The sequence below is a fragment of the Tachypleus tridentatus genome, chromosome 10 (assembly GCF_004210375.1).
Source record: "Tachypleus tridentatus isolate NWPU-2018 chromosome 10, ASM421037v1, whole genome shotgun sequence".
NCBI lineage: Eukaryota > Metazoa > Arthropoda > Merostomata > Xiphosura > Limulidae > Tachypleus > Tachypleus tridentatus.
In genome coordinates this window covers 177,864,891-177,892,278 of record NC_134834.1, presented here as the reverse complement: position 1 = coordinate 177,892,278, position 27,388 = coordinate 177,864,891, and the positions used below count along the sequence as shown (strand labels likewise).

The following is a 27,388-nucleotide window of genomic DNA, read 5'->3' as shown; positions in this document are numbered from 1 at the left end:
AGAGTAATAGTTTTTAACGACAATGCTATAAACTTTCCAGTTTTGCACTCCTGTATAAAAATACACGTTGTAATCATATAAATGTAAAAGTACAACTTCACAATTAGCCAACACCTGTATTAGGTTTCCAGGTGAGCGAGCACTCATTGACATATTGACAGAGTGACACGCATTGTTCTTTTAATTTCAAAGATTTCATTACGTTCACTTGGTGATTCTACACAAGTTTCTATTTAATTAATACACATGAGTACTGCTAAAGCAGCAAACTATCATATCACTAGTATGATGATATTTTAATTATTTCTCTAAATTTTTATCGCTTTTAGTCACCAAAATGAAGTAAAAACAAGCATTTCACAGAAATTTAAAAATTTATTTGTTTGTTTTTAAGCGCAAATCTACATAATGCTCTACCAGTGCTATGCCCACCCACCACTAAATAATTTGAGAATTACAAATATCAGAGGCCAGCCACAATATGATATAGTTTGAACAGCGAGTATGACTTTAAGAGTACAATAACCGACCGTGTGAAAATGTTTTTTTTTGTTTCTTTGGGAATTTCGCACAAAGCTACTCGAGGGCTAATAGCCGTCTCTAATTTAGCAGTGTAAGACTAGAGGGAAGGCAGCTAGTCATCACCACCCACTGCCAACTCTTGGGCTACTTTTTTACCAACGAATCGTGGGATTGACCGTCACATTATAACGTCCTCACGGCTGAAAGGGAGACCATGTTTGGCGCAACGGAGATGCGAACCCGCAACCCTCAGATTTCCAGTCGCACGCCTTAACATGCCTAGCCTCTCCCCATATTTGTCTTATTCCCATTTAAAAATATTGATTGACTTTTCCCACAAATGACAATTTTTCTCTAATCTGGCAACCTCGCTAAATTCATAAACTAAATTTATTTTAGAATCTAAAATAAGTTATTATTACAAAATTTAAACGAAACATTAAAACTAAACATTTTCTACATCATTTATATTCGCAAGTTTGCTCAACAAATAATGAAATAACTACCAAGTGTCAATAAGCATAATAAATAATCGAATAACAAAACAGATGATATATAATTCAGAAGTCGAGAAGAATTATTTAATAGTCCGAATACTTGGGTTTTGAGAATATATCCAGTAAATAAATATTTAATGCTGCTTTTTTCGTTTCTCTTTACTGCTTGTGTGACATGTTATCGTTATTTATAGCACAGAATAAGTATTAACTTATCTTATAGGTTACTTGTGGTAGAGGTTAGAATCATCTAATAGTGAAATTACATTGTTGTAAATAATGGAAGCAACAAAAAGGATCTGTATAGCTGGAGCTGGATCCAGTGGACTTACATCCATCAAAGCTTGCCAAGAAGAAGATTTACTTCCGGTGTGCTTTGAAAAGACAGACCAGATAGGGGGACTTTGGTGCTACAGAGAGGATGATGTTGAAGGTGTGGGCTCTGTGATGAAGTCTACCATAACAAATAATAGCAAAGAAATGAGCGCCTTTAGCGATTTCCCGCCACCGAAGGATTTTCCTACTTATATGCATAATAGCTACTTACATAAATACTTTGAGATGTACGCTGAAAAATTTGATCTCGTTCGACACATCAGGTTTCGACATGAAATTCTGAAAGTAGCGCAAAACCACGATTTTGACGAAAGGGACGGTGGAAAGTGACTGTTCGAGACATTGAAAACGATGTTAATTTTGACGAGATCTTTGACGGAGTGATGGTTTGCACTGGTCACCACGTATTTCCATACATCCCACGTTTCTAGGAATAGAAAAGTTCAAAGGCAAAGTGTTACACATTCATAGTTACAAGAAACCAGATGGGTATGATGGCAAGAAGGTGGTGATTGTTGGTGTCGGAAACTCTGCAGGAGACGTGACTGTGGAGTTAAGTCAAAGAGCTAAACAGGTTAGTCTTAAGTTAGTCTTTTAATCACAATATTCTCTTAAGCTATATAAGTATACAAGCGAATGACACAACGCGGACTAAAGTGTACTAATGTTTTCTTTTATCTGTACTGGTTTATTCGTGTTACAGATATTGAAAATTGATCATGCTAAGTTTCAAATCTGTATTCGTGTTTCACTCAGTAAATGTGGTTACTAACTTCAGTGATACTTTATTAGTACTTGAGCTAAATGTCAAGGCTAGAAGTATCTAGGTCTCAGGTATAGTGCCTCTCTTTGTAATTACATTGGAAAATTTCCAGATTAGGTACTCCAAGGCTTCATGTATAGCCTGACATTTTTATAATATATCCACAGCTGTAAGTGCGGTATTTGTTCAATGGTGATACATCTCGGATCTTAGACACTGGACACACGGCCCAGCACACTAACCGCATAGCTATTTCTCCATTTAATAGTACAAACTCCGTATTGTCAATTTGTTTTATAGTTGCATGGCTTGATTTGTAGCTTCCTGGTGTAATTTTGTGCTTCGCACTTCCAGAAACTAAATGACCTTATAGTTTCTTAATTTTTCTTACAATTATGATAAGTTACAGTAGTTTGAATTTTGCTTTTTTTAAAGCTCAGAATAAAGCTCACTATAACATAAATTCTAATCGTGATAATCTACTTGTGATAGCTGCTTACGTCACAGTTAATTATTCTTCCGTACTTTGAATATAGGTTTTACAATTTGTGAGTTAGAACTGCAGCTCTATGTTACTTGTACTACGACACGACTATAGTGTTATAGTTTGACAGTTGTGAATGCAACTATATTAAAATATTTGAGGTCAAATTGTAACATTGTTTTACATTTGCGAAATATGTGTTTGAAACTTTAAAATACAATAATTCAACAAATATTTAGAAAATAGTGCCATGCAATATTTGTTTACTGTGTAACTAATAAAATTATGTAATAATATATTTTTATCAAACAAAATACAATGTAAAGAAACTAGGTTATTTGGTTGTTTAAATATTGTGACTTGAATATCACAGCTTTTGTAGCCCTATCAAAGCTTACGTAACCTAACAAAGGGCTGAATACGTTATATCAAAACGTATTTGAATAGGCAAATCAGTAACTCATGTGAAAACAACCCCCGATTTAAAGATACAATACGTAACAACTTTCTTCGACAAGAAATATTCATTTATTTTGATCATTGAGATATACTCTGGTGATTAAAATTTTATAAGACGGGAATATTACTTTCACTCAATGAATTTTTCAAAAATAAGGTGGTTTGGATCATCATAAGGTGCCAACATCATCGAGAATAAGACTCGCGAGAACATCGTACCCAATTCAGTCTTGAAAGGAAATAGAATTCATCAATGTAAAGTCACTCGTAATATCCATTCAAGTACCTAATTCAACAATATACCTCACATCTAAATAGGTTCTCTGTCTGAAAACGAAGAAAATATTCATTAAGATAAATCCAGTCATACCTCATTGTCAACCATTAAAACTCTTAATCATTTGGAGAATGAAACAGATATTTATGCTATTTCTTTCTTTAATATACTGGTAAAGTCGCGGAATTCAAGAATAATGTATTTCTGTACAAATGAGCTCTTGAAATGGGCGTTGAAAAACCATCGAGTTTGAGAATGAAGGAGTTGACGTGATATAGTTACTACGAAACCTGATTCCAAAAAAAACTACACTGTTTCGTCATCAGATCGAGGAAGACCAGACCTGGTGACTTGAATAGTAACGACTTGGTGAAGCTTGAATATTGTTTTATTAAAAGCTACTCAAACCTCTATGTTATCATTGAATGAATGAATGTATGTTGCTGTGTTATTATAGGTCTATATTTTCTTATATATAGCTTGGGTTTGTTTTTAAGAGATGTACATAGGCACTTTATGTTAACAATTCTGAAAAGTTACAAGAAATTGGTATCCATTGAATGAAACTATGATTTAAGTTTACCAAAATAATATAAAGCAAGGATAATAACTATGAGTTAACAACTGACGTTTGGTTTAAATGGACTATTCTCTAACATTAAAATTGAAATTAATTTGAGTTCTCTTTAATTTAGTAAATATCCTTTCCAAAGAGGAAAGCATACTAACTTATCAATTGCACCCCCCATGCTGTTAATGGTATTTTCAGACAACCCAATGCTTCTTTAAAATACCCATCCATATAAATGGATCTCAGATAAACTCAGGTTACTGCCACTTTCCACCATTGGACCTAAAAATGCATTATAAATGACAACTTCAAACTTCCCAACGTACCTGTAAAACCTGTTTTTTATAGTAGACTGTTGCATTCTATTCCTTAGGATACCAACATCTTGAGAAGATAAAAGTATATTTAGAGAAATATGATGTTTTGCTCTTCGTTCCAGATATGAAATTGTAGCTATCATACACGTGCTTTTAACTGGAAATTCATTGTAAGCAAAGAGGTTTTTTTTAGAAAATACTTGATGATTTTACGACATCACATTTGAATCTAGAATATTATATCTGTAAGACTAGTGACTCTATAAACTTTGAGAGTTGCACTGAATACTTGAACATGATCTGTTTTTCTATCCTGAAGGTATATCTAAGTGTGAGGAGTGGATGTTGGATTATTCCCAGAACTAGTGCTGGTGATGAACCATTCGATGCTTCCCTTTGTCGACGATGGTGGAATTTGATTTGGCTTTATACACCATATAAGCTACTGCGTTACTTTGTTGATACGTTTGCTAAAAAACAAACTGACAATTCTCCATATTGTTTTAGATGCAAACGTTCCATTTTAGAAGGACGTTACACATTTAACGATGAACTGCGACACGTGATTCAGAGTGGGGCTGTCACAGTGAAGGGGAACATTCGGAAATTCACTGAGAATGGAGTAGTTTTTGAAGGAGAAGAAACAGAGTATGAAGTCGACATCGTAATTTTAGCAACTGGTTACGATATCAAGTTTCCATTTTTAGACCAGAAAATAGTTTCTATTAAAAAACAACAAATGGAAATGTATAAGTATGTAGTTCCCATAAGATTAAAACACCCCACTCTTGGCATGATAGGTCTGGCTCAACCTGTAGGTCCTTTTTTCCCCGTAGCTGAAATCCAAGCTCGATGGTTTGTTTTGTTAATGAATAATAAAGTGTGTCTTCCCTCAGTAAAACAAATGTTAAGTGATACCAAGATGAAAATAGACATGGTAACTCGTCGCTACCCGGACAACATTCGCTACACTATTGTGGCTGATTGGATACCTCTTATGGATGAGACCGCTAGTCTCATCAACGCTAAACCTAACTTGCTAAAATTAATTTTCACCGATTTTATTCTTTTTTGGAAATGTTTCTGGGGTCCTTGTTTACCTTACCAATTTCGACTTCAAGGTCCTCATGCTTGGGCAGGCGCAAGAAACGCTATTTTGTCATATTAATGTAGCATAATATTCAGGGACAATAATGGCCGAAATGGACCAATGTTTCCTCACTCATCTATTTTCTGTAATCAAATATAGTTTGCTGGTGATTCAGGTAAACAAGGTTGAAATATATCTTCAACATATATCTCGAGTTTTCGTTGAATGTACTTACATTTCGTTAACCATGCGTGTGTCTCTTTTTCTAGTTTACATTTAAACTTGATACACGCCTTATTTTCATAATTTTCTGATTTCAATGTAGAATTTGATAAACTTATACTTTCATCACATGTAACTTTATCTCATAAATGGACCAAGTTACAACTGTTTTACGTTTTTTCTTTAAAAGCCTCAATTCCTAAAGTTTTACGCACATTTCACTAGAAAATTGTTCGAGTTCGTTTTGGTTTTGAGTTCAAGTTTCAGAGGAAAATAAAAGATAGAGAAAGAAACCACGGTGAAAAGTAAGCTATAATACTGTCGTCTACTAATGACAATAAGATATTTGCGAAACAGATAAAAAACTTGCAGACCTAAATGTTTGTTTCAGATTTATAGATTTTATTACTTTGCTCATGACATTTGATTAAACTGAAACACATCCCACATAGAAATTATTTTTTACTTTATAATCTGCCCGGATTTACAGGTGGTTAAAGCACTGGATTTGTAATCTAGGGACCTGTATTCGTGTTTATGTCACACCAAACATTATCGCCGTTTCAACCAGAGGGGCGTCATAATGTTTCGGTCATTTGCACTATTTTTGGTAAAAGAATAGCCTAATTGTTGGCGGTGGGTGGTGATGACTAGTTTCTTTTCCTCTTGTCTTACACTGCTGAAATAGAGGTAGCTAGCGCATATAGCCCTCGTGTAGTTTATGTTAAAACTGGATTTAAAATACCTTCCTAAAAAAAACCAAAAAAAACTCTATCAAAATGTTGGTACATTTCTTTTCTAAATTTGGTTTTCCAGACAAAGTAATATTCATATTTGATGATTTAGGAGAATATTTCTTGTGTAATTTAAAAGACGTGGAATAAATCATGTATTTTATTTTAAAATATGGAATATATAAATGTATATTTACTATTAATCAATTTACACTCGAACTTAACATTAGCTTTTATCTATCATACCCTTAAAACTTTTATATAATAATTGGATTATATCTTACATAAATATCAAATAAAAATTTTGTTCCATGAAACGTAAAATTGAGTGATTTTTCTTCAATTAAAGTACGTTTTGTAATAACAGTATTTACACACATGTTTATATATATAATTTGGTAATTGAACAAGACATCTAAAACTCTTCCATACTTATGATGTGTGACTATTTTATTTCTTGCATTATTCATAAGAGCCTTATAATTTATCTTGCGGTAGTAACGATTTTTGTGTGCTTGTGTTTTTCTCTTTATAAAGTAACATTGAGCTGTCTGCTGAATATTGACGATTTTTAACAAACGTTAAAATCGGATGATAGAATGAAAACTAATGTCGTGCGAACGGTTCTGTGAGAAGCTCACAATGAGTATTCTAATTGAATCTTCCCAGGGTTAGTCTTCAAGCGCATGCATAATTGTAAATGTTTGGATTTACAGATGATGTTAGACAGAATGAACTTTAGAAAACATCGATAAGTGTTAAAAATCTGCCACTGTTTACTAGTAAGATGAAAGCTATGACCGGTTACTACTGATGATAAAAACAAACAAAAACAATGAAATAATATAAATGATGTTAATAAGACCATGTAGGTGTCTCTGCTGGAAATGTTAGGGACCTCAACGTTAGAGTTTCGTCCTAAAAATGTTAATAATAATGTTTGATAAGCAAATCTTTTTAACATCGAAAACTAAAATAAAAACATTTTTCAATAGCGATCGTGGACCATTTTCAGTGACAATTAGTCTATAGCGTGGCAATTATAAATATATTTTAATATTGTAATAGTCCTCAGGTAGAACAGCGGTAGAACACTAAAATTATGGGTTAGATCACTTCGCTGGAATCGGCAGATTGCCCAAAGTTATTTTGTTAAAAATACAAACTTTATTATAATAATTGTCAGAAACCTAAACTACTCTCAATCGTGTCAACGACAATTCTGCAGCTTATAATTCAGTGTTTTCATACCCGTGGAGGCCACACCACAGATAGTCTGTTGCACAGTTTTGTACTTAACAGCAAACCAACAAAGATGGCAAAGCAATAATTTTATCTTTAGATAACACATGGTTAAAAGCATAATGTATGTTACGACTTCCAGTAGTACGTTTTCAAGTTTCGTTGTTTATTATTAAGCGCGAATATGTATAAGGGGATATCTGTGTAGAAACAATTGAAGAAATCGAACCTCGAATTTTAATGTTATAGACACTCAAGCTTTACCACTGAGACAGTAGGAGAGGAACATTCTTGTTGAATAAGTAAATATTAAGACATGTTAAACTTGAATTAAAAATAAAAGCTGACAGAGAATTATTATACAAAAACTTCTAAGTGCATCATTCTACAGGGTAGTTTTTTATCTGATAAGAAATGGTATTGAGTGTTGTGTGTTAATTTCTTATTATTGATATTGTACGTATTTTTAAATTAGTGAATGTGACAGCCTTGGAAGTCAACAGGATCCTTATCTTGGAATTTTTTATTGTCAAGTATCATAGTGGTTCGCATACCTATCTATCAAACTTTCATTAATTACTCACCCACAACATCTGAAGGTCACTAGTTCCAAAGCGCAACCATCCTGTATGGAAAATTTAACTTTCGTAGCTGAAGAACATTTGTTTCTTGATAAAATTTATATTTGTATCTCTTAGTCTTACCATTTTCATTATCAATTGCATAAAAAGGTGATGCAATAATTACAATAACTCCCAATCAGGGTAAGATATTTACTTGAAGTGAAACTCAAAATTAGCCTCAATGTCACTGCGGCTAATAAGATAAACTTTATTGGTTTTCTCATTAAACATCTTAGTGAGATCCCTCTAACTCTTATTTTTGTCAATAGTGTTAATACCTATTAATACACACCTCAATAAACCAATAGCAACTGTTATAGAGTTCACTACCACCAAAACTAAATTTAAGTTCAATCACCAAACCCACACACAAATATATAGCTTAAGTATGGGTAATCCGGTCACACCGGTTCTCGCTTACATTTTCATGACACAGATTGAATCTCTAGTCAGAAATTCAGCTTTGCACCCATCAATATATTGGTACAGATATGTTGGCGATACCATTGTTGAATTCACATCTCCAGAACACAAAATTAGTTTCTTCAATCACGTCAATTACTTGAAGTGGTTTTTTCATCATCATGAAAAGTGTTCAATGTTTTACAATGTATCTTTATGTGGTACTAAAATGAAATTTAAGTCTGACAAACTTAATCAGCAGGAGTTTTCACCAGATATTATAAATACTAAAAACATATTAATATTAGGTACACACTGTTCCACTTCTTACTTGTAGATTAAAAGTTCATTCTGGACTTTATTTTCTTTTGACGTATAATTGAACGCTTTCGCATGACGCGGAATATTTGCGTATATGCATATATATTTGCATATATATGTATATGTTACTAAATCACAGCTGTTGAAATGCCTTAGAATATCAATACGAAACTATAGATCTAGGAAGCTTATTACCTTGAAACTACTTTCTTCTAAATTTGAATGAGATTGCACAGACAAACATTAAATCTTTCACTTAATCTCATTATTCATGCTGCAATGTGTTCATCAATGACGCTAGAAAACTGCTTTATGCTAATTATTAAGCCTAGTAAAAATGTATTTCAAACGGCTAGCATGGGTATCATCACTTTTCTTAAAAAGGACAGAACAACCTTTCGACCTTACTAGGTCATCTTCAAGCTAACAAAAGAAGCCGAGTGAAGTCAAATAATGTGATAATTCTTCTGAAAGGTAGATGTAAATATAGAAAGTAGGAAATTGACTGAAACAAGACAAACCTTATATTTATTTCTGTTGCTTTGTTTTACCAACAAAAACAAAATGTTTTACGTATGTTATGTAGCTAAAACAAACATAATATTTGTTGTTGTGTTATCACATAAATGTCATAGTTTTGTTTTGCTGTGTTGCCAAGACAAATATTGTATCTCTATCATACTCTGTTATTAAATAAATATTATCTCTTTGTTTGAATGTGTTGTATTAAAGTGAAAGAATGAAATGTTTCTTCTTTTCTTCTCTTTCTATGGACATAAATATCTTAGTTCAACATTATGACAAGGATATTCTGTTTGAATTGAAATATAAATGTTTGTATTAGTCGACGTCACCGTCATTCACCTAATTAATGAGCGTAAGGATACTCTGACATCGTTAACTTACCACAAGTTGGTGTTTGGTGTGTTTTTTTAAAACATTGCGACATCGGGCTGTCTTTTGAGCCCACCGAGTGGAATCGAACACAAGATTTTACCGTTGTAAACCGTTGACTTATCACGCTACTGGCGGAGGGAGTTATTACGAAAAATGTTTTCGCTCGAAGATGTTTTGTGAAACATTCTATACGAAACACAAATAATGTATAGTTTGGAAGTTAAGGAAAATAAGATTTTGTTTTGGCTGCAGAAAGATAAATAAAATAAATTCTGTGTACGTAAGTTCTTAGGGGTTACACGGCTTGCACTTTAATTTAGTTATAAAAATATTTATAGAAAACAATGAACGAAAATTTCAACTTTCACTAACGAATGCAACGACCTTGACAGTAATAAAAATACAGAAATTTATCATTAAAATCGCTTAAGGTCGTACAGACGCCTCTCTAGTAAAGCATGAGTAGAAACTTGTAAATAATAAGATGAAGGAAAAAATCACCATTAATCGTATCCATTTTTACCTACCCCACTAACTGTGTATCAGTTGTGGGAAGTGTAACATGAGTTGCAACGATGCTGGGTACCAAGCTATAGTCATTAATCCAAAGACTCATCTACAAAGAGTGGTTAAACTCTTGTTCCATTTAGCTGTATGAAATTTAGTAGGTTAAACTTTGTTATTCCGTTTTCATGTACGATTTCATTGGTTAAACTTTTTTATTTAATAAAATTTATCGGAGAGGTTATCAACTGTCTATAGCATTTCTAGAGAATATATACAGAACGTATGACAGAAGTTCCTGATTTTCATATAATTATTAACATCTACCTGTTGCTAATGTTATTAAACATTAAACATTTAACTCACAGCAGTGTCCCGAAAATTTAAGAAGATAAAATACAACTCCACTCACATATTACAATAAGATTAGCTGTTTTTATAACGACTATGTTCAGCCTCGTTCTGTCAAAGTACGTGTATCAGAATAACATGTACGTTATGACCTTCCTTTTCTTCAGTGTTTACGTTGTTATCAGGCAGGGTAAGCAGTCGTTCATTCGTATGCTCTGTTCGGTTTATCCTCAAACGGTAAGTCTATCGTTACTTTTACTTTATGCTCATTTGTCGCTCATAATTACCTTTCAAGATATATTTTAGGCACTTTTTTTTGGCAAATTAACGTTTTCTCCTTTCGGTAGTTTTATAGCCAGTTCATCAATCTCTCCCTTATTAGAACTGATCTCTTTTGAGAAACTTTATATATTCAAAGGAAAGACATACTCATCTTGTTATAGACTATCACTTAAAAATACATAAAATAGAAATAAATTAATAAGATTATCAGTAGAAAGTTATTACATACATATATATATGTATGTTTCACTGGGGCTCTATAAGCTTAGGTTTCTAGGAGTAGACTCCAGGCCCTTTCTGTTCATTATAGAGAATATATCGATGTCCTTGAACATGTGCAGCATTTCGAGTATTAGCTGAAAGCTCCTGCAGCCTCCTCCGAATAGTTTTTTACGCTTTGTTTGATGTTCATTGGTCTTTCGAGGCTCCTGGTGTCTCAGACCGTGATCGATGAACATACAGGGTGACCGCGAGCCATTTTCGAAATTTCATTAAAAATTAAAAAATAATATTATTTATCAAATAAAAAACAATTTTTTATAAAATTGAGATCATATGAATTAAAATATTTACAATAGAAAACAACTTTTCATGTACACGAATTTTTTTTTGCGAAGCAACAGCGGGGTATATGCTGATCCCACCCAGGGGAATCGAACCCTTCATTTAGGCATTGTAAATCCGTAGACTTAGCTCTGTAGTAGCAGGTGGTTTTTGGTAAAGAAAAAATATCGATAAGTTTTGGGGTCCGCAAAAAATTTTAAATTAAGGCCTAATGTTACAAAAGCTCGAGAAACGCCACTTTTTGAGTCTTCCTTCTTAAGTTCGTATTTTTCAGTAACTACTTTCATTTCATGTCGGAGACTGTCTGAAAAGGCAAAAAATTAGTGTACCTTTTCTAGAACTAAGAAGGGAACAAGAGTTATAGTTTTAATGCAAAACAGATTTGTTGCATACATTTATAAGATTTTAAGCTTACAATAATCAAACACACAAAATGATGTATTTTTATTTATAAAAAAATAATGCTTCACAAGAAAATGCTACAGCAACTTATTACATTTTAAGAAGAAATAAATTTTATGTAGAAAGTTCGTTTACCGTATTTCATGCAGTTTAATAACGCTTTTTAAGTGCGTTAACACAACAGACACTTGTGATGCAATGTTAATTATTCAGTTTTAATAGGGTTATTGTACTTCTAACACCGCGGTGACAGTTAAAACTAAATCTATCCAACTGACTGCTACATCACTTATTGTAAGAAAGTAAATTAGGTGATTAAAATGTCTCTTAGAGTTTAATCACAAAAAAACAATTTCTCCATTTTAAGCTGAATTCCCATTTAAAAATATTGGTTTCTCTTTTCCTATAAATAAGAATTTTTTCCCCAATCTGGCAACCCCGCTAAATTCATAAACTAAATTTATTTAAAAATATTTGACCATCAAGCTTTCCATTTCAATAGGAAGGGCATCAATTGCAGCTCAGAGACAGTTATGTACAATATGAGCACCACAACCAACACCCACAATATTTCTGCCAAGTTACTTCAATCTACAAGATACAATGTTTTTCCCCTTTCTTTCCACATCTCCAAAACTTGTTTTGCAGTTCACAACAATAAGCAACATTTTTTTGGATAAACCATGTTTTTTTTTAAAGTGGACACCAAGCAATTTATCAAAACTTCTCATGTCACTGAAAGTTTTACTTTCACTCCGTCCACTGGGAAAAAAATATCGCAACTGACAGATATTATTTTGGCATCTTTTCGATTTGAAACATCTGCTGTAAGTGAAACGAATTGGACATCCATTAAGTCTCTCTTCAATCCTCTGTTGCTAAAGGAACAATTGCTTTAAATACTAGTTCATTCTTCGTTCTGGCAGATCTGAACTTTGGTTCAAGTAACTTTGCTATCAGTTTGGAAGAGCAATCAGCTGTTTTAAAGCTTATGTTATGGACAGCACTGTGATAAGCAAAGGCTGCTTCTTTGGCAACTATTCACAAGTCACTCTTTTCAGGCACAAATTTCTTTTAAGAACACATGAACTCTTGAGCTTTTAACAGCGACTGAAAGACTAGCTGTATGTTTAAACTTTTTAAGACTTTTTATATTATTTTTCCAATTCACTGTTGGATGTGAACTTTCTTTTACCAGCTTTGGACATAATGACTAGGATTAATTTCTAAAATAAAAGAACGAAAATAATTCAGAAGGTACCAATGACTAATATAATTAATAAAGAAATCACAAAGCACAAACACCTGCTCAAAGGAATCTTTGCATATGTTGCCGCTCGCCGTTGGTGCAGCTGCCGTTATACACGTACCGCCAAAAGCAGCCCACTTGTGAATAATTATACTTGTACATGTTCAGTATAAGCTGTTTGTGAATATCGTCTGATGTAATACCTTTAAAAATTGGCATGCTACAGCACTATGGCTCACGCCACTCATCAACTAATAAAATGAAAACTTAAAAGTTATTTTTTGTCAACCCCAAGTCAGAACTCTATGCAGATTTTAACATTTTCCGTTCATGCTTTTTGGAGTTTATGCCTTTTTATCAAAAATTGGGACATTCCGAGACAATTCAGTGTTTACCACAAGAAATTAGTAAACCGGACTGTACACCGGAACGTATGGTAAGCCTACCTACAAGAACCTTAATTAGTGATCAGAATGAGAAATATGGATTCGCTTGCTTAATAATGTTAAAACATATTGTAATTCATAAGGTATTATTCTGATGATCAAAAATATTTCTTGAAATGTATTGATATTATGTGATATTCCAATGTGATAAGTACTTACAGTTTTACAATGTTGTTTGTTTTTGTGGCTTGAAAAAAAAAAAAGGTCTACAGCGCTTTATAGAACCAGAACTTCACCATCATTGATGACTATGTCACAGGACTAAAAGCGAACATGTACTTAAAACGTTTGGAAACTAGGATGAAATGGAACTTTCAGTCTCCATCAACTCCTCGTCACCAAAGAGGAAAGCCTATAAGTATTCTACCTGACGCTACATTCAAGGTTAACATATTTCATTCTTAACTCTCACAAAATCCTTATTAAGGGTCCAAACCCAAACCATGCTAACCTTTACGTTAAGTAAAACATAAATACCTCTTAAGTTTCTGAGAAAGGACTGACTAACTTGACACGGTAAGTAGGTTCATTTCTTGTGTTAGAGTCGAGAGTCTTTTTAATGTCGTCAATTTTTTAAATGCTTTTATCTTGTTTTCAACGATTGAAAATCTTATGACAAAGCGAATAAAACTAAAGAGCATGAACAGTTTATTCAGATTCTGACTTCTAGGAGATTCTTTGTATACTTGTGGTTATAAAAAGTGGAAGAAAGTTCTTCAACTTGTTTCAAAATATCCAAGCATCAAACACTTATAAAATACTTCTTTTAATGTCAAAATGTGACGTACAAAGTGTTAGAACAGCGTGTCCTAAAGGGAGGGGCGCTGACGATGACATACAATCAAATGTGCGATATTGCAAAATGGCTCGTTTTAATAAATTTTTTTAATGAAAATAAGTAATTACTACAACACATATAGCATTTAAGTGAGTATACAGTGTATTACATATATCGTCCCTTAACATATTCCTTCACTCATTAAAAAAAATAATAAGTGGCACGCAAGTAACTACCTTTACTGAGAAACACTGCAGTACTGAAACTTGTTCACCCAGTTTCGTGTATTATAAATATCATGGGAATTTATTAACCTTACGATTCTATTTATATGATATATAAAATAAAATAAAATTACTTGAACTTTAATTCAGGTGGTATCAAGGTACACTGTTCGATACGTTATATTATATAGATGGAAACGCACGTTTTTTTTGAAGAACACTATGAAGTTTCTTCAAATAGCATTCGTTGTAGCCTGTTCAGATACTTGTGTGATGTTTAGTCACGGGTTTCAGCCTCTTCTTTAAAGTTAGATAATTTGTGATGTGTTATCCTAAAAGATATAGTGTTTAACGCTTGTTTTATATGTACAGACATTTCCTCATTTCGGAGCTTACATGAGACACAAAGAAGACATTCTAACGAAATATAAGAAACAAACTGATCTTTTTGGTGATCAGTTTAAGCCACCACAGAACAGACGACGTTCCCAGTTCGAAGGACCAATCCAACAAATCAAGGTAATCATTGAAACGAGACTACTTTTATTTTGAGTGACAATGGTTTATTTGCTGTTATTTTACTTAATTCTACTTAAAACACCAACTTCTAATTGTAAATAAATCATGTCATAAACATATCTTTGAGAATTTGTTTTTTGAGGAAGCACTTCTAAATCCAGTTTTAACATAGCCGTTGTATGATGTTTGTTTATTTTGAATTTTGCGAAACCTACACGAGAACTATTTGCGCTAATCATCTCTTATTTACCAATGTAAGACTTGAGGGGATGTGTCGACTCATCACCACCCACCGCCAACTCTGGGACTACTTTTTTACCAAAGAATAGTGGGATTGACCATTACATTATAACGTATCCATAAGTGAAAGGGCGCGCATGATAGGTTTGACGGGGAATCGAACCCTCGACCCTCTGATTAAAAACCGAGGGCGTGATTATGTGATAAAGAATTACGACAAAGCTGTAACTAAAGGTAAAATGTCAATATTTTCTTGTCCTAACCGAGCATCGTTTTCTGTATGTCACTGCCGGTAGACTTAAAAAATATTTTTTTTCCTGTTTTAACATAATTCAGAATCTTGGTTGAAATAAGTGACACTAGCTGACGAATCAAGGTAGTTAAAAACAGTTTTAAAATAATTTTCAGTTTTGGTTCACTTATTTTATGTAAAAAGTTCTTGGATCTTGCGTGCACCTCTGTGGGTCAGTGGTGAATTTAAAGACTTACACCTCTAAAATCTGTAACGAATGCCTATGTTGTAGGTTTGCACGAACAAATTACGTTTTAATATTCTAAAGGCATTATGACGACACCTTTCATGTATGCAACTCTCGTACGCTTCTACAACTCTCTGTAGCAACACCGTGTTGAATGAATTGGATACTAATTGGCTTGTTTTATTCAAGCTTAAATACAAAGCATAGTTTTACACCATGTTATCAGTTGTTCTTTAGGTACACTGTTTGTAAACTAAACCACTGCTTAATCATAACTCACAATTTCTCAAAAGATAGATCATTTGTCGCAGTTTATCTCACGACAGAATAATTTATATATGTTTTAAACTTTAATTCAGGACTTGATCGGGACGGCCAACGATCGGATCGGGACTTTATGTGACTTAGATCCAAAACAACAACTTTAAGTCTGGTTTTCAATGTTTAGAGGCTGTTGGAATTTATATTAAGAAGGTGTTTTTTATTTCATGATTTATAAGCCACAGAAAGATAAAGAATTAACCTAATGTGTTCTTTTGCTTGTTTCTTTATTTTACAAGAGTAACAGTTTTAACGATAATGCTATAAACTTTCCAGTTTTGCACTCCTGTACAAAAATACACGTTGTAATCATATAAATGTAAAAGTACAACTTCACAATTAGCCAACACCAGTATTAGGTTTCCAGGTGAGCGAGCACACATTCACATATCGACAGAGTCACACGCATTGTTCTTTTAATTTCAAAGTCTTCATTACGTTCACTTGGTGATGCTAAACAAGTTTCTACTTAATTAATACACAAGCGTACTGCTAAAGCAGCAAACAATAATATCACTAGCATGACGATATTTTAATTATTTCTCTAAATTTTTAACGTTTTTAGTCACCAAAATGAAGTAAAAACAAGCATTTCATAGAAATTCAAAATTTAAGAATCTAATTGTTTGTTTTTAAGCGCAAACCTACATAATAAGTTATCCCTGCTATGCCTACCCACAACGAATTAATTTAAGAATTACAAACATCAGTTACCAGCCTCTGTATGTGATAGTTCGAGCAGCGTGTACGACTTTAAGAGTGCAATAACCGACCGTATCAAAGTGTAATTTTAGTTTTGTTTCTCCATATAACCATGAAAAATGAACTCCATTCATATATTACAATAAGATTAGCTCTTTTTGTGACGACTATACTCAGCCTCGTTCTATCAAAGTATGTGTGTCAGAATAACGTGTAACTTGTGACCTAGGTTTCCTTCAGTCTTTTCGTTCTTATCAGGCAGGGTAAACAGTCGTTCATTCGTATTCTCTATTAGGTTTATCCTCAAACGGCCGGGTAAGTCTATCGTTACTTTTACTTTATGCTCAAGTATCGCTCATAATTACCTTTTCAAAATGTATCATAGACACTGTTTTTAGGCAAATTGACGTTCTGTCCTTTCGGTAGTTTTATAGCTGGTTCATCAAACTCTCTCTCATTAAGACTTGTCTGTTTGCGAATAAATGTCACTCAAACTTTATATATTTAAAGGCAAGACCTGCTCATCTTTGTGTAAATATTGGTAGCTCCGTATATTACAACGTGTCAATAATGAGAACTAAATTCCAAGGTCATCAGATGCTTCTCTCGAAATTCTCCTCGCGGTCAAAAAAATTTCACTTTTTAAGCTGTTTTCACTATTAGAGCTCCAGTGTTGTTGAACTTTAATACAACTAAACGTAAGTTTATTGGACATGTTTAATGAACAGATAAAGAGTTTGAATGTAAGGTATCGTTCAAATATGAAAATAGAAAAACATTTTGTTGTAAACTATTACTGCAAAAATACATAAAATAGGAGTAAATAAATATGATTATTAGTGGAAAGTTATTTCGTATATATATGTATGTTTTACTGGTGTTTCTAGCAGTAAAGACTCCAGGCCATTCCTGTTAATTGTAGAGAATATATCGTTGTCTTTGAACATGTGCAGCATTCCTGTTGTTTGCTGGAAGCTCCTGCAGCCTCCTCCAAATAGTACTTTACGCTGTATTTCCTTTTCATTTGTCAATTGAGGCCTCTCGAGTCTCAGACAGAGATCGACGAATATACCGGTTATCCGCGAGCCACTCGCAAAATTTCATTGAAACATTAAAAAAATAATACGATTTATGGAATAAAAATATTTTTCATAAAATAACCTTTATATGAATTAAAAATTTTAAAATTGGAAGACAAATTTTCACGAATTTTCTCAAAACAAAAAAATTTCGATAAGTTTAAGTGTCCGATAAATTTAAATTAAGGCCTAAAAATACTAAAGTTCGATTTTTGAGTCTTCCTTCTTTATTTCGTAGTTTCCAGTAACTACTTTCATTATATACAACTAGTCTATACAACAGACTGCTACGTCACGTATTGTTAGAAAGTAGGTAAAGTAATTAAAATCTCTTTCAAGAGTTTAATCACAGAAAACCAATTTCCCCATTTTAAGCTGAATCCCCATTTTCAAATATTGGTTTTACTCTTCCTATAAATAAGATTTTTTTCCCCAATCTGGAAACTTCACTACAATCATAAACTAAATTTAGTTTAGAATCTAAAATAAGCAATTATACGAAAAAATAAAGACGAAACACTGAAGCTAAACATTTTCAACATAATTTATTTTCGGCAGTTTCGACAAGAAATAATGAAATAACTACCAAGTGTCAATAAAAATAATAAATAATCGAATAACAAAATAATTATATATATTACAGTCGATCGACAAAAATCGTTTAATAGTCCGAATACTTGGATTTTGAGATAATATCCAGGAAATAAATATTTAATACTGTTTTTAACGTTTCATTTTACAGCTTGTGTGATACGTGATCGTTATTTATAGCACAGAATAAATATAAAACTTATCTTATAGGTTACACGTTAGAATCATCTAATAGTGAAATTTCATCTTTCTAAATAATGGAAGCAACAAAAAGGATCTCTATAGCTGGAGCTAGATCAAGTAGACTCACATCCATCAAAGCTTGCCTAGAAGAAGATCTGCTTCCGGAGTGCTTTGAAAAGACAGACCAGTTAGGGGACTTTGGTGCTACAGAGAGGATGATGTTGAAGGTGTGGGCTCTGTGATGAAGTCTACCATAACAAATAATAACAAAGAAATGAGCGCCTTTAGAGATTTTCCGCCACCAAAGGATTTTCCTACTCATATGCATAATAGCTACTTACTTAAATACTTTGAGATGTACGCTGAGAAATTTGATCTCGTTCGACACATTAGGTTTCGACATGAAATTTTTAAAGTAGAGCAAAATCACGATTTTGACGAAAAGAGACGGTAGAAAATAACTATTAGAAGGATTGAAAACAAAGTTCATTTTAATGAGATATTTGACGGAGTTATGGTTTGCACTGGTCACCACGTATTTCCGTACATCCCCACGTTTCTAGAAATAGAAAAATTCAAAAACAAAGTGTTACACACTCATAGTTACAAGAAACCAGATGGGTATGATGCCAAGAAGGCAGTGATTGTTGGTGCAGGAAACTCTGCAGAAGACGTGATTGTGGAGCTAAGTGAGATAGCTAAACAGGTTAGGCATAATTTACTCTTTTAATCACTGTATTCTCTTAATCTATATATGTATACGAGAGTAAAACAACGCGAACTACAATGTACTATAGTTTTGTTTCAACCCTGCTGGTTCTTTCGTGTTACAGATATTGAAAATTGAGTCTTTCTATGTTTCAAATCCATATTCGTGTTTTAGTCAGGAAATGTAGTTTCTAACCTCAATGACTCGCTATTAGCACTTGAGCTAAATGTTAAGGCTAGCAGTATCTAGGTTTTAGGTATAGCCCGTCACTTTATAATCACATCGGAAAATATCCAGGTTAGATACTCCAAGGCTTCATGTATAGCCTGACATTTTAATAACATATCCACAGCTGTAAGTGCGGTATTTGTTCAATGGTAATACCTCTCGGACCTTAGACCCTATATACGCAGCCAAGCACAATAACCGCTGAGCTATTTCTCTTTTTAAGAGAATACACTCCGTATTGTAGCTTTGTGTTATTGTTGCACACTTTAATTTGTAGCACCCTGTTGTAATTTCGTACTTCGTACTTTCAGAAACTACATGGCTTTATAGTTTTTTAATTTTGCTTACAACTAAAGGAATTAGAATTCATCAATCTAACGTCAGTCGTAATATTCATTCAAGTACCTAATTCAACAATATACCTCACATTTAAATAGGTTCTCTGTCTGAAAACGAAGAAAATATTCATTAAGATAAATCCAGTCATACCTCATTGACAACCATTAGAACTCTTAATTATTTGGAGAATGAAACAGATATTGATGCTATTTCTTTCTTTAATATACTGGTAAAGTCGCGGGATTCAACAATAATGTATTTCTGTATAAATGAGCTCTTGAAACGGGCGTAGAAAAACCATCGTCCTTGAGCATGGAGTAGTTGACGTGATATAGTTACTACGGAGCCTCATTCCAAAAAAAATACACTGTATAGTCATCAGATCGAGGAAGACCAGACCTGGTGACTTGAATAGTAACGACTTGGTGAAGCTCGAATATTGTTTTATTAAAACATACTCAAACCTCTATGTTATCATTGAAAGAATGTATGTTGCTCTGTTACTATAGGTCTATATTTTCTTATATATGGCTTGGGTTTGTTTTTAAGAGATGCACATAGGCACTTTATGCTAACAATTCTGAAAACTTACAAGAAATTGGAATCCATTGAAGAAAACTATGATTTAAGTATACCAAAATAATATAAAGGAAGCATGATAAATATGAGTTAACAACTGACGTTTGATTTAAATGGACTATTCTCTAACATTAAAATTGAAATTAATTTGAGTTCTCTTTAATTTGGTAAATATCGTTTCCAACGAGGAAAGCATACTAACATATCAATTGCACCCCCATGCTGTTAATGGTATTTTCAGACATACCAATGCTTCTTTAAAATACCCAGCCATATAAAGGGATTTCAAATAAACTCAGGTTCTGCCACTTTCCACCATTGGACATAAAAGATGCATTGTAAATGACAACTTGAAACCTATCAATGTACCTGTAAAACCTGTTTTTTTGTAGTAGACTGTTGCATTCTATTCGTTAGGATACCAACATCTTGAGAAGATAAAAGTATATTTAGAGAAATATAATGTTTTGCTCTTCGTTCCAGATATGAAATTGTAGCTATCATACACTTGCTTTTAACTGGAAATTCATTGTAAGTAAAGAGGTTTTTTTTAGAAAATACTATGCAGTTTAATCAATTTTAGCATGTAGTTTGGAAAATTAGCCTTTATTTAAAAGGTAACAGCAGAAGACACTGGCATTCTTTTTGGCTTTCACTCAGAAGTTTAATTAATAATTATTGATTAACAGTTACATAAGTGTTTATAGTATAAAGATATACTGTACTCTTAAATTTACGCATGTTTAAAAATACGGAAAATGTTGTCTTGCGTACAACGTACTCACTGAAATCTAGTTTTGATGTCCAAGCTATTTTATTTATGGAACAAAATTTTTTGGGTTTATTTTTACGACATCACATTTGAATCTAGAATCTTATATCTATAAGACTAGTGACTCTATAAACTTTAAGAATTGCACTGAATACTTGAATAAGATCTATTTTTCTCACCTCAAGGTATATCTAAGTGTGAGGAGTGGATGTTGGATTATTCCCAGAACTAGTCCTGGTGGTAAACAATTGGATGCTTCGCTTTTTCGACGGTGGTGGAATTTGATTTCGTTTTATACACCATATAAGCTACTGCGTTACATTGTTGATACGTTTGTTGGCAAAGAAACTGTCCATTCTTCATACTGTCTTAGATGCAAACGTTCCATTCTGGAACAACGTTCCACAATCAACTATGAGCTGCAACACGTGATTCAGAGTGGGGCTGTCATAATGAAGGGAAACATTCGAAAATTCACGGAGAATAGAGTAGTTTTTTGAAGGAGAAGAAACAGAGTATGAAGTCGACATCGTAATTTTAGCTACTGGTTGCGATATCAAGTTTCCATTTTTAGACCAGAAAATAGTTTCTATTAGAAAACAAAAACTGGAATTGTATACGTATGTAGTTCCCATCAGATTAAAACTCCCCACTCTTGGCATGATAGCTCTGGCTCAACCTGTAGGTTCTTTGTTCCCCATAGCTGAAATTCAAGCTCGATGGTTTGTTTTGTTAATGAATAAGAAAGTGTGTCTTCCCTCAGTAAAACAAATGTTAAGTGATACCAAGAAGAAAATAGACATGATAACTCGTGGCTACCCGGACAACATTCGCTACACTATTGTGGCTGATTGGATACCTCTTATGGATGAGACCGCTAGTCTCATCAACGCTAAGCCTAACTTGCTAAAATTAATTTTCACTGATCCTATTCTTTTTTTTGGAAATGTTTCTGAGGTCGTTGTTTACCTTACCAATTTCGACTTCAAGGTTCTCATGCTTGGACAGGCGCAAGAAACGCTATTTTGTCATATTAATATAGCATAATACTTAGGGACAATAATGGCCGAAATGTACCAATGTTTTTAATGAAAATAAGTAATTAATACAACACATATAGCATTTTAGTGAGTACACAGTGTATTACATATCGTCCCTTAACATATTCCTTCACTCATTAAAAAAAATAATAAGTGGCACGCAAGTAACTACCTTCACTGAGAAACACTGCAGTACTGAAACTTGTTCACCCAGTTTCGTGTATTATAAATATCATGGGAACTTATTAACCTTACGATTGTATTTATATCATATATAAACTAAAATAAAATTACTTGAACTTTAATTCAGGTGGTATCAAGGTACACTGTTAGATATGTTATATTACATAACTGCAAACGCGCCGTTTTTTTGGATAACACCATGAAGTTTCTTCAAATTGCATTCGTTGTAGCCTGTTCAGATACTTGTCTGATGTTTACTCACGGGTTTGAGCCTCTTCACTCTCAGTGTTATTGTATGTAAAGTTAGATAAGTTGTGATGTGCTATACTTAAAGATATAGTGTTTAACACTGGTTTTATATGTACAGAAATTTCCTCATTTCGGAGCTCACATGAGACACAAAGAAGACATTCTAACGAAATACAAGAAACAAACTGATCTGATTGGTGATAACTTTAAGTCACCCAAGAACAGACGACGTTCCTAGCCCGTAGGACTAATCCAACAAATCAAGGTAGTGATTGAAACGAGACTACTTTTATTTTGATTGGCAATGGTTTATTTATTGTTATTTTACTTAATTCTACTTAAAACACCAACTTCTAATTGTAAATAAACCATGTCACAAACATATCTTTGAGAATTTCTTTTTTGAGGAAGAAATTCTAAATCCAGTTTTAACATAGCCGTTCTGTGATGTTTGTTTACTTTGAATTTCGCGAAACCTACACGAGAATTATTTGCGCTAATCATCTCTCATTTACCAATGTAAGACTAGAGGGGATGCGGCGACTCATCACCACCCACCGCCAACTCTGGGACTACTCTTTTACTAAAGAATAGTGGGATTGACCTTTACATAAAAACGTATCCATAAGTGAAAGGACGAGCATGATTGGTTTGACGGGGAATCGAACCCTCGACCCTCTGATTACGAATCGAGGGCGTGTTATATGATAAAGAATTACGACAAAGCTGTAACTAAATGTAAAATGTCAATATTTTCTTGTCCCACCCGAGCATCGTTTTCTGCATGTCACTGCCGATAGACTTTAAAAATATTTTTTTCTGTTTTAACATAATTCAGAATCGTGGTTGAAATAAGTGACACTAGCTGACGAACCAAGATAGTTAAAAACAGTTTTGAAATATTGTCAGTTTTGGTTCACATATTTTATGTAAAAAGTTCTTGGATTTTGCGTGCACCTCAGTGGGTCAGTGGTGAATTTAAAGACTTACACCTCTAAAATCTGAAAGAAGTAATTATATAAGATGACAACACCAACCAGGTTTTATACCAAAATCAGATGTTTAGTAATGGTAAAATACGTCTAATTCATTGTGATAACAAAATGCTATCCTGAAGTAAACGTTGGTTCATGCACAACATTGTAAATTATAAATCTAATTATGATGTCTGGCAAGAGCCAAAATCATGCTTTTATTCCAGTTAATTACTAGTCAACTGTTATTATCAATTAACCACGCATTACTAAGTATTATGAAGTGACATTTTACTAGTCATCAATATATCTAATTTACAGATATTTGATAGCATATTATTTAATTAAGTATTTTCAATCAAGAAAGTGATCGATCGTTTATGAAAGTTAAAAACTATTTTAACAACGTTTAATTTATTTTTGTTCAATGTTATTACTTAACTATAGTACGATTTCGCATTCCCTTTTTATATTGTTTTCACATTAAACACATACGTTATATGTATGTATATATATATATGCCGTTTACCCATTATACACTCAAATAATATATAATTTTCACACTATATTTTTATTTAATATCTAATTTCCACACTATTTCCTTAAGTATCGTTTCCACGCTACATCTTAACTTATGCATCTTTTTCGCATTATATCCCAAACTAGTGTATCGTCTTCACAATATATTCTGAAATTAACTTTTTATTACAATATACTTAACTAATATGTCGTCTCTACACTATATCCCTAATTGGCTCAAGAGTTGGCGGTGGGTAGTAACTGCTTTCACTCGAGTAGCTCTCCGCGAAACTCATTAAAACAAGGAAAACATGAAATATACTTAACTAATAGATCGTTTCTACATTATATCTTCAATTAAGTAGGTGTTTTCACAATCTATACTAAACTCCACACTTCACGTACTATATTCTAAAGGAACTGTAAAGCAGGTGATTTCAATGTTTTCGGTTTCATTTATTTATAAATTGAGTAAAAGTATTTTACCAACTTATAGAAAGCAAAACAGCCTTTTTTAAGGTTTGTTAATATTCTTAACTTTGATTCTTATAACGTGAAATATTCAAGAACCCGAAGCACACGCCCATAAATATCACCTGATCATTTTGTAGTCTAACTGGAATAAAAAGATATAAAACCTACGGCAGGTGCATGACACCTTTTATCAGAAAATGTAACTAAAATTACGAAAATTCAGGTATTTACCAAAGCCAGTGTTAAAATTGAGATTTGATATCATATTTGAAAAAATTCCGTTGAGTACGTTCTAAAAAAGATATAGTTTTACATACACTTCTGGACAAAATCTTAAGTCCAATGAATATAAAGAAAAACCATGCATTTTGCGTTGTTAGACACAACCACATACTTGAGTAAAGCTTCGAAAGATGAAAATAAGAAAAGGGAAAATAAAAATAAAACACTTTTTAGAATTTAATGGAAAAAATGTGAACACTATGAAATTAGCCTAAATACTAGCTGGTCAAAAGTTTAAGACCAAACTGAAACGAAGCGTTAATCGGTAAACACGTTACGAAATTTAGTCATTTGTATTCAAGCATTAACGTTGTCAACATTTCCCACTGGCATTTCCTGTGTTACATTGGTTAAAAACATGCAAAAGCTAAAACGTTGACAAAGTTTGAACGTAACAGCATTGTCGAGCTGTGAAAGCAAAATCTTTTATCAACGTGCCGTTGCTGGTGATACTGAGCGTAGTAAAACTGCTGTTGCAAATTTATAAAAAGACCCTGAAAGATACGGAACGAAAATTTCAAGCGGTCAGCCCAAGAAAATTTCGCCGGCGTTGAGCATGAAGATTCGACGGGTTCTTCGGCAAAACACCATTAGATCGTCGAACCAGATTAAGGCCCATACGGACGCAGAATGCATCTCAAGAAAATAAGACGGCATCTACGATAGAAAGACTTTAAAACCATAAAAATCTTCCAAGGTGACGCATCCTTCCACACCACGAAACAACTCGGTTAAACTTTGCTCAGAAGCACTAAACATGGGACGTAGAAAAGTGGACGAATGTTTTGTTCTCTGATGAGACGAAAAATAACCTGTTTGGTCCAGATGGCTTCTAACGTTACTGGCATGATAAAAATATCCCACCGGACCCATTTTCTACACAACACAGTGGAGGAGATTCCATCATGATCTGGAGTGCTTTCTCCTTCCATGGAACAATAGAGCCCCAGGTTATACAGGTGCGTTAAACAGCAGCTAGCTACATTGGCATGTTGGAGAGCGCATACTTATTGACTGAAGGCAATCACTTGTGTGGAAATGACTGGATCTTTCAGCAGGACAACGCTACAATCCACAATTTCCTGGAACAAAGGACTTTATCATGACGAATAACGTGATTCTTTTGGACCATCCGGCGAGTTCGACAGAACTGTACACCACTGAAAATGTTTGGGGGGTGGGTGGCAAGGGAAGTCTATAGAAATGGACGTCAATTCCAAACAGTGCATGATCTTCGTGAAGCCATCTTCACCACTGGAATAACATTCCAGCCAGCCTTCTTCAAACGTTTATATCGACCATGTCAAAGCGAATATTTGCAGTTATTCGCAATGACTGCCGTACAACTCACTACTCAGAACTCTTTTTGGGCATTTCCTCTCCTGTTTAGGACTTCTTTTTGGTATGGTCTCAAACTTTTGACCAGCTAGTATTTAAGCTCATTTCATAGTGTTCACATCTTCCCTATTAAATGCTAATTTTTTTTTATTTACCATATTTTATTTTCATCTTTCAAGGGGTTGAGTCTCACAACGCATAATACATATTTTTTCTTTATGTTCATTGCCCTTAAGATTTCGGCTGGCAGTGTACTTATTCTGTTATTTAATAAAAGATATCACCAATTAACAACATTTTCGGGATAGGAGTGACTTCTTTTGTCCACTCGCTGTAGAACATATTTTTGAGTTCTTCCAAATTACTAAAACTAAACATACTTTTTTGTAGTAGAATACGGTAAACTAAAAACCTTCCTTTCCCTTCAGAGCACTGTTTAATTTTTTGGTTAAGGATTTTAGTGGTATCGTAGTTAACAACGCCTGCCAACAGCTTGTCAGGCTTCATCCTTACTTGGTGATAACAAGGAATGGAAAGTTACCATTAAGAAAGACAAATTGGTTCTATCCAAAATAAACCATTTCCATTGTGACACATGCCTTCTCAACCTTCTTAATATCAGTTAATATAATTACGATTATTTACACAACTCTGATTACACATATTTAAACACCTTCTAAATGTGATAAGTTGTTTCATTACGATTATATTGCTACGGTGTGAAAATACAATATAAAACCTTTCCTATACAAACCTACATAAAAGTAATATTGTTATTGTTTTAGGATCATGAATCTATTCGAAATATATGTTCGTGGGTTCAAGAACTTTTCAAATTCATTTTTGCGTAACTCAAAGCGATCGTCACTAATACTGTCTCTATCGCGAAAGCTGTTAGCGAAGGTGAGTTTAAACGAGCATATTTCCCTTCCATTATATTACAAATGAATAATACTTGGGGTAGGAGATAATATACGTAAATTTCTACAATATACATATCTTACCTATTTTCATCATTTTAATCACATAAA

General features: G+C 33.3%; 1 protein-coding gene and 1 pseudogene across 1 annotated transcript; both read left to right on the top strand.

Moving 5' to 3' along the window:
• Window positions 1-1,266: 1,266 nt before the first annotated feature.
• Window positions 1,267-5,582, top strand: LOC143228583 (flavin-containing monooxygenase 5-like; annotated as a pseudogene).
• Window positions 5,583-18,745: 13,163 nt separating this feature from the next.
• On the top strand, window positions 18,746-21,798 carry LOC143228582 (flavin-containing monooxygenase 5-like). Its single transcript, XM_076459814.1, has 3 exons — window positions 18,746-18,909; window positions 19,275-19,377; window positions 21,484-21,798. The coding sequence occupies exons 1-3, from the start codon at window positions 18,746-18,748 to the stop codon at window positions 21,796-21,798; spliced, it is 582 nt and encodes a 193-aa protein (XP_076315929.1).
• The last annotated feature ends 5,590 nt before the right edge of the window (window positions 21,799-27,388 follow it).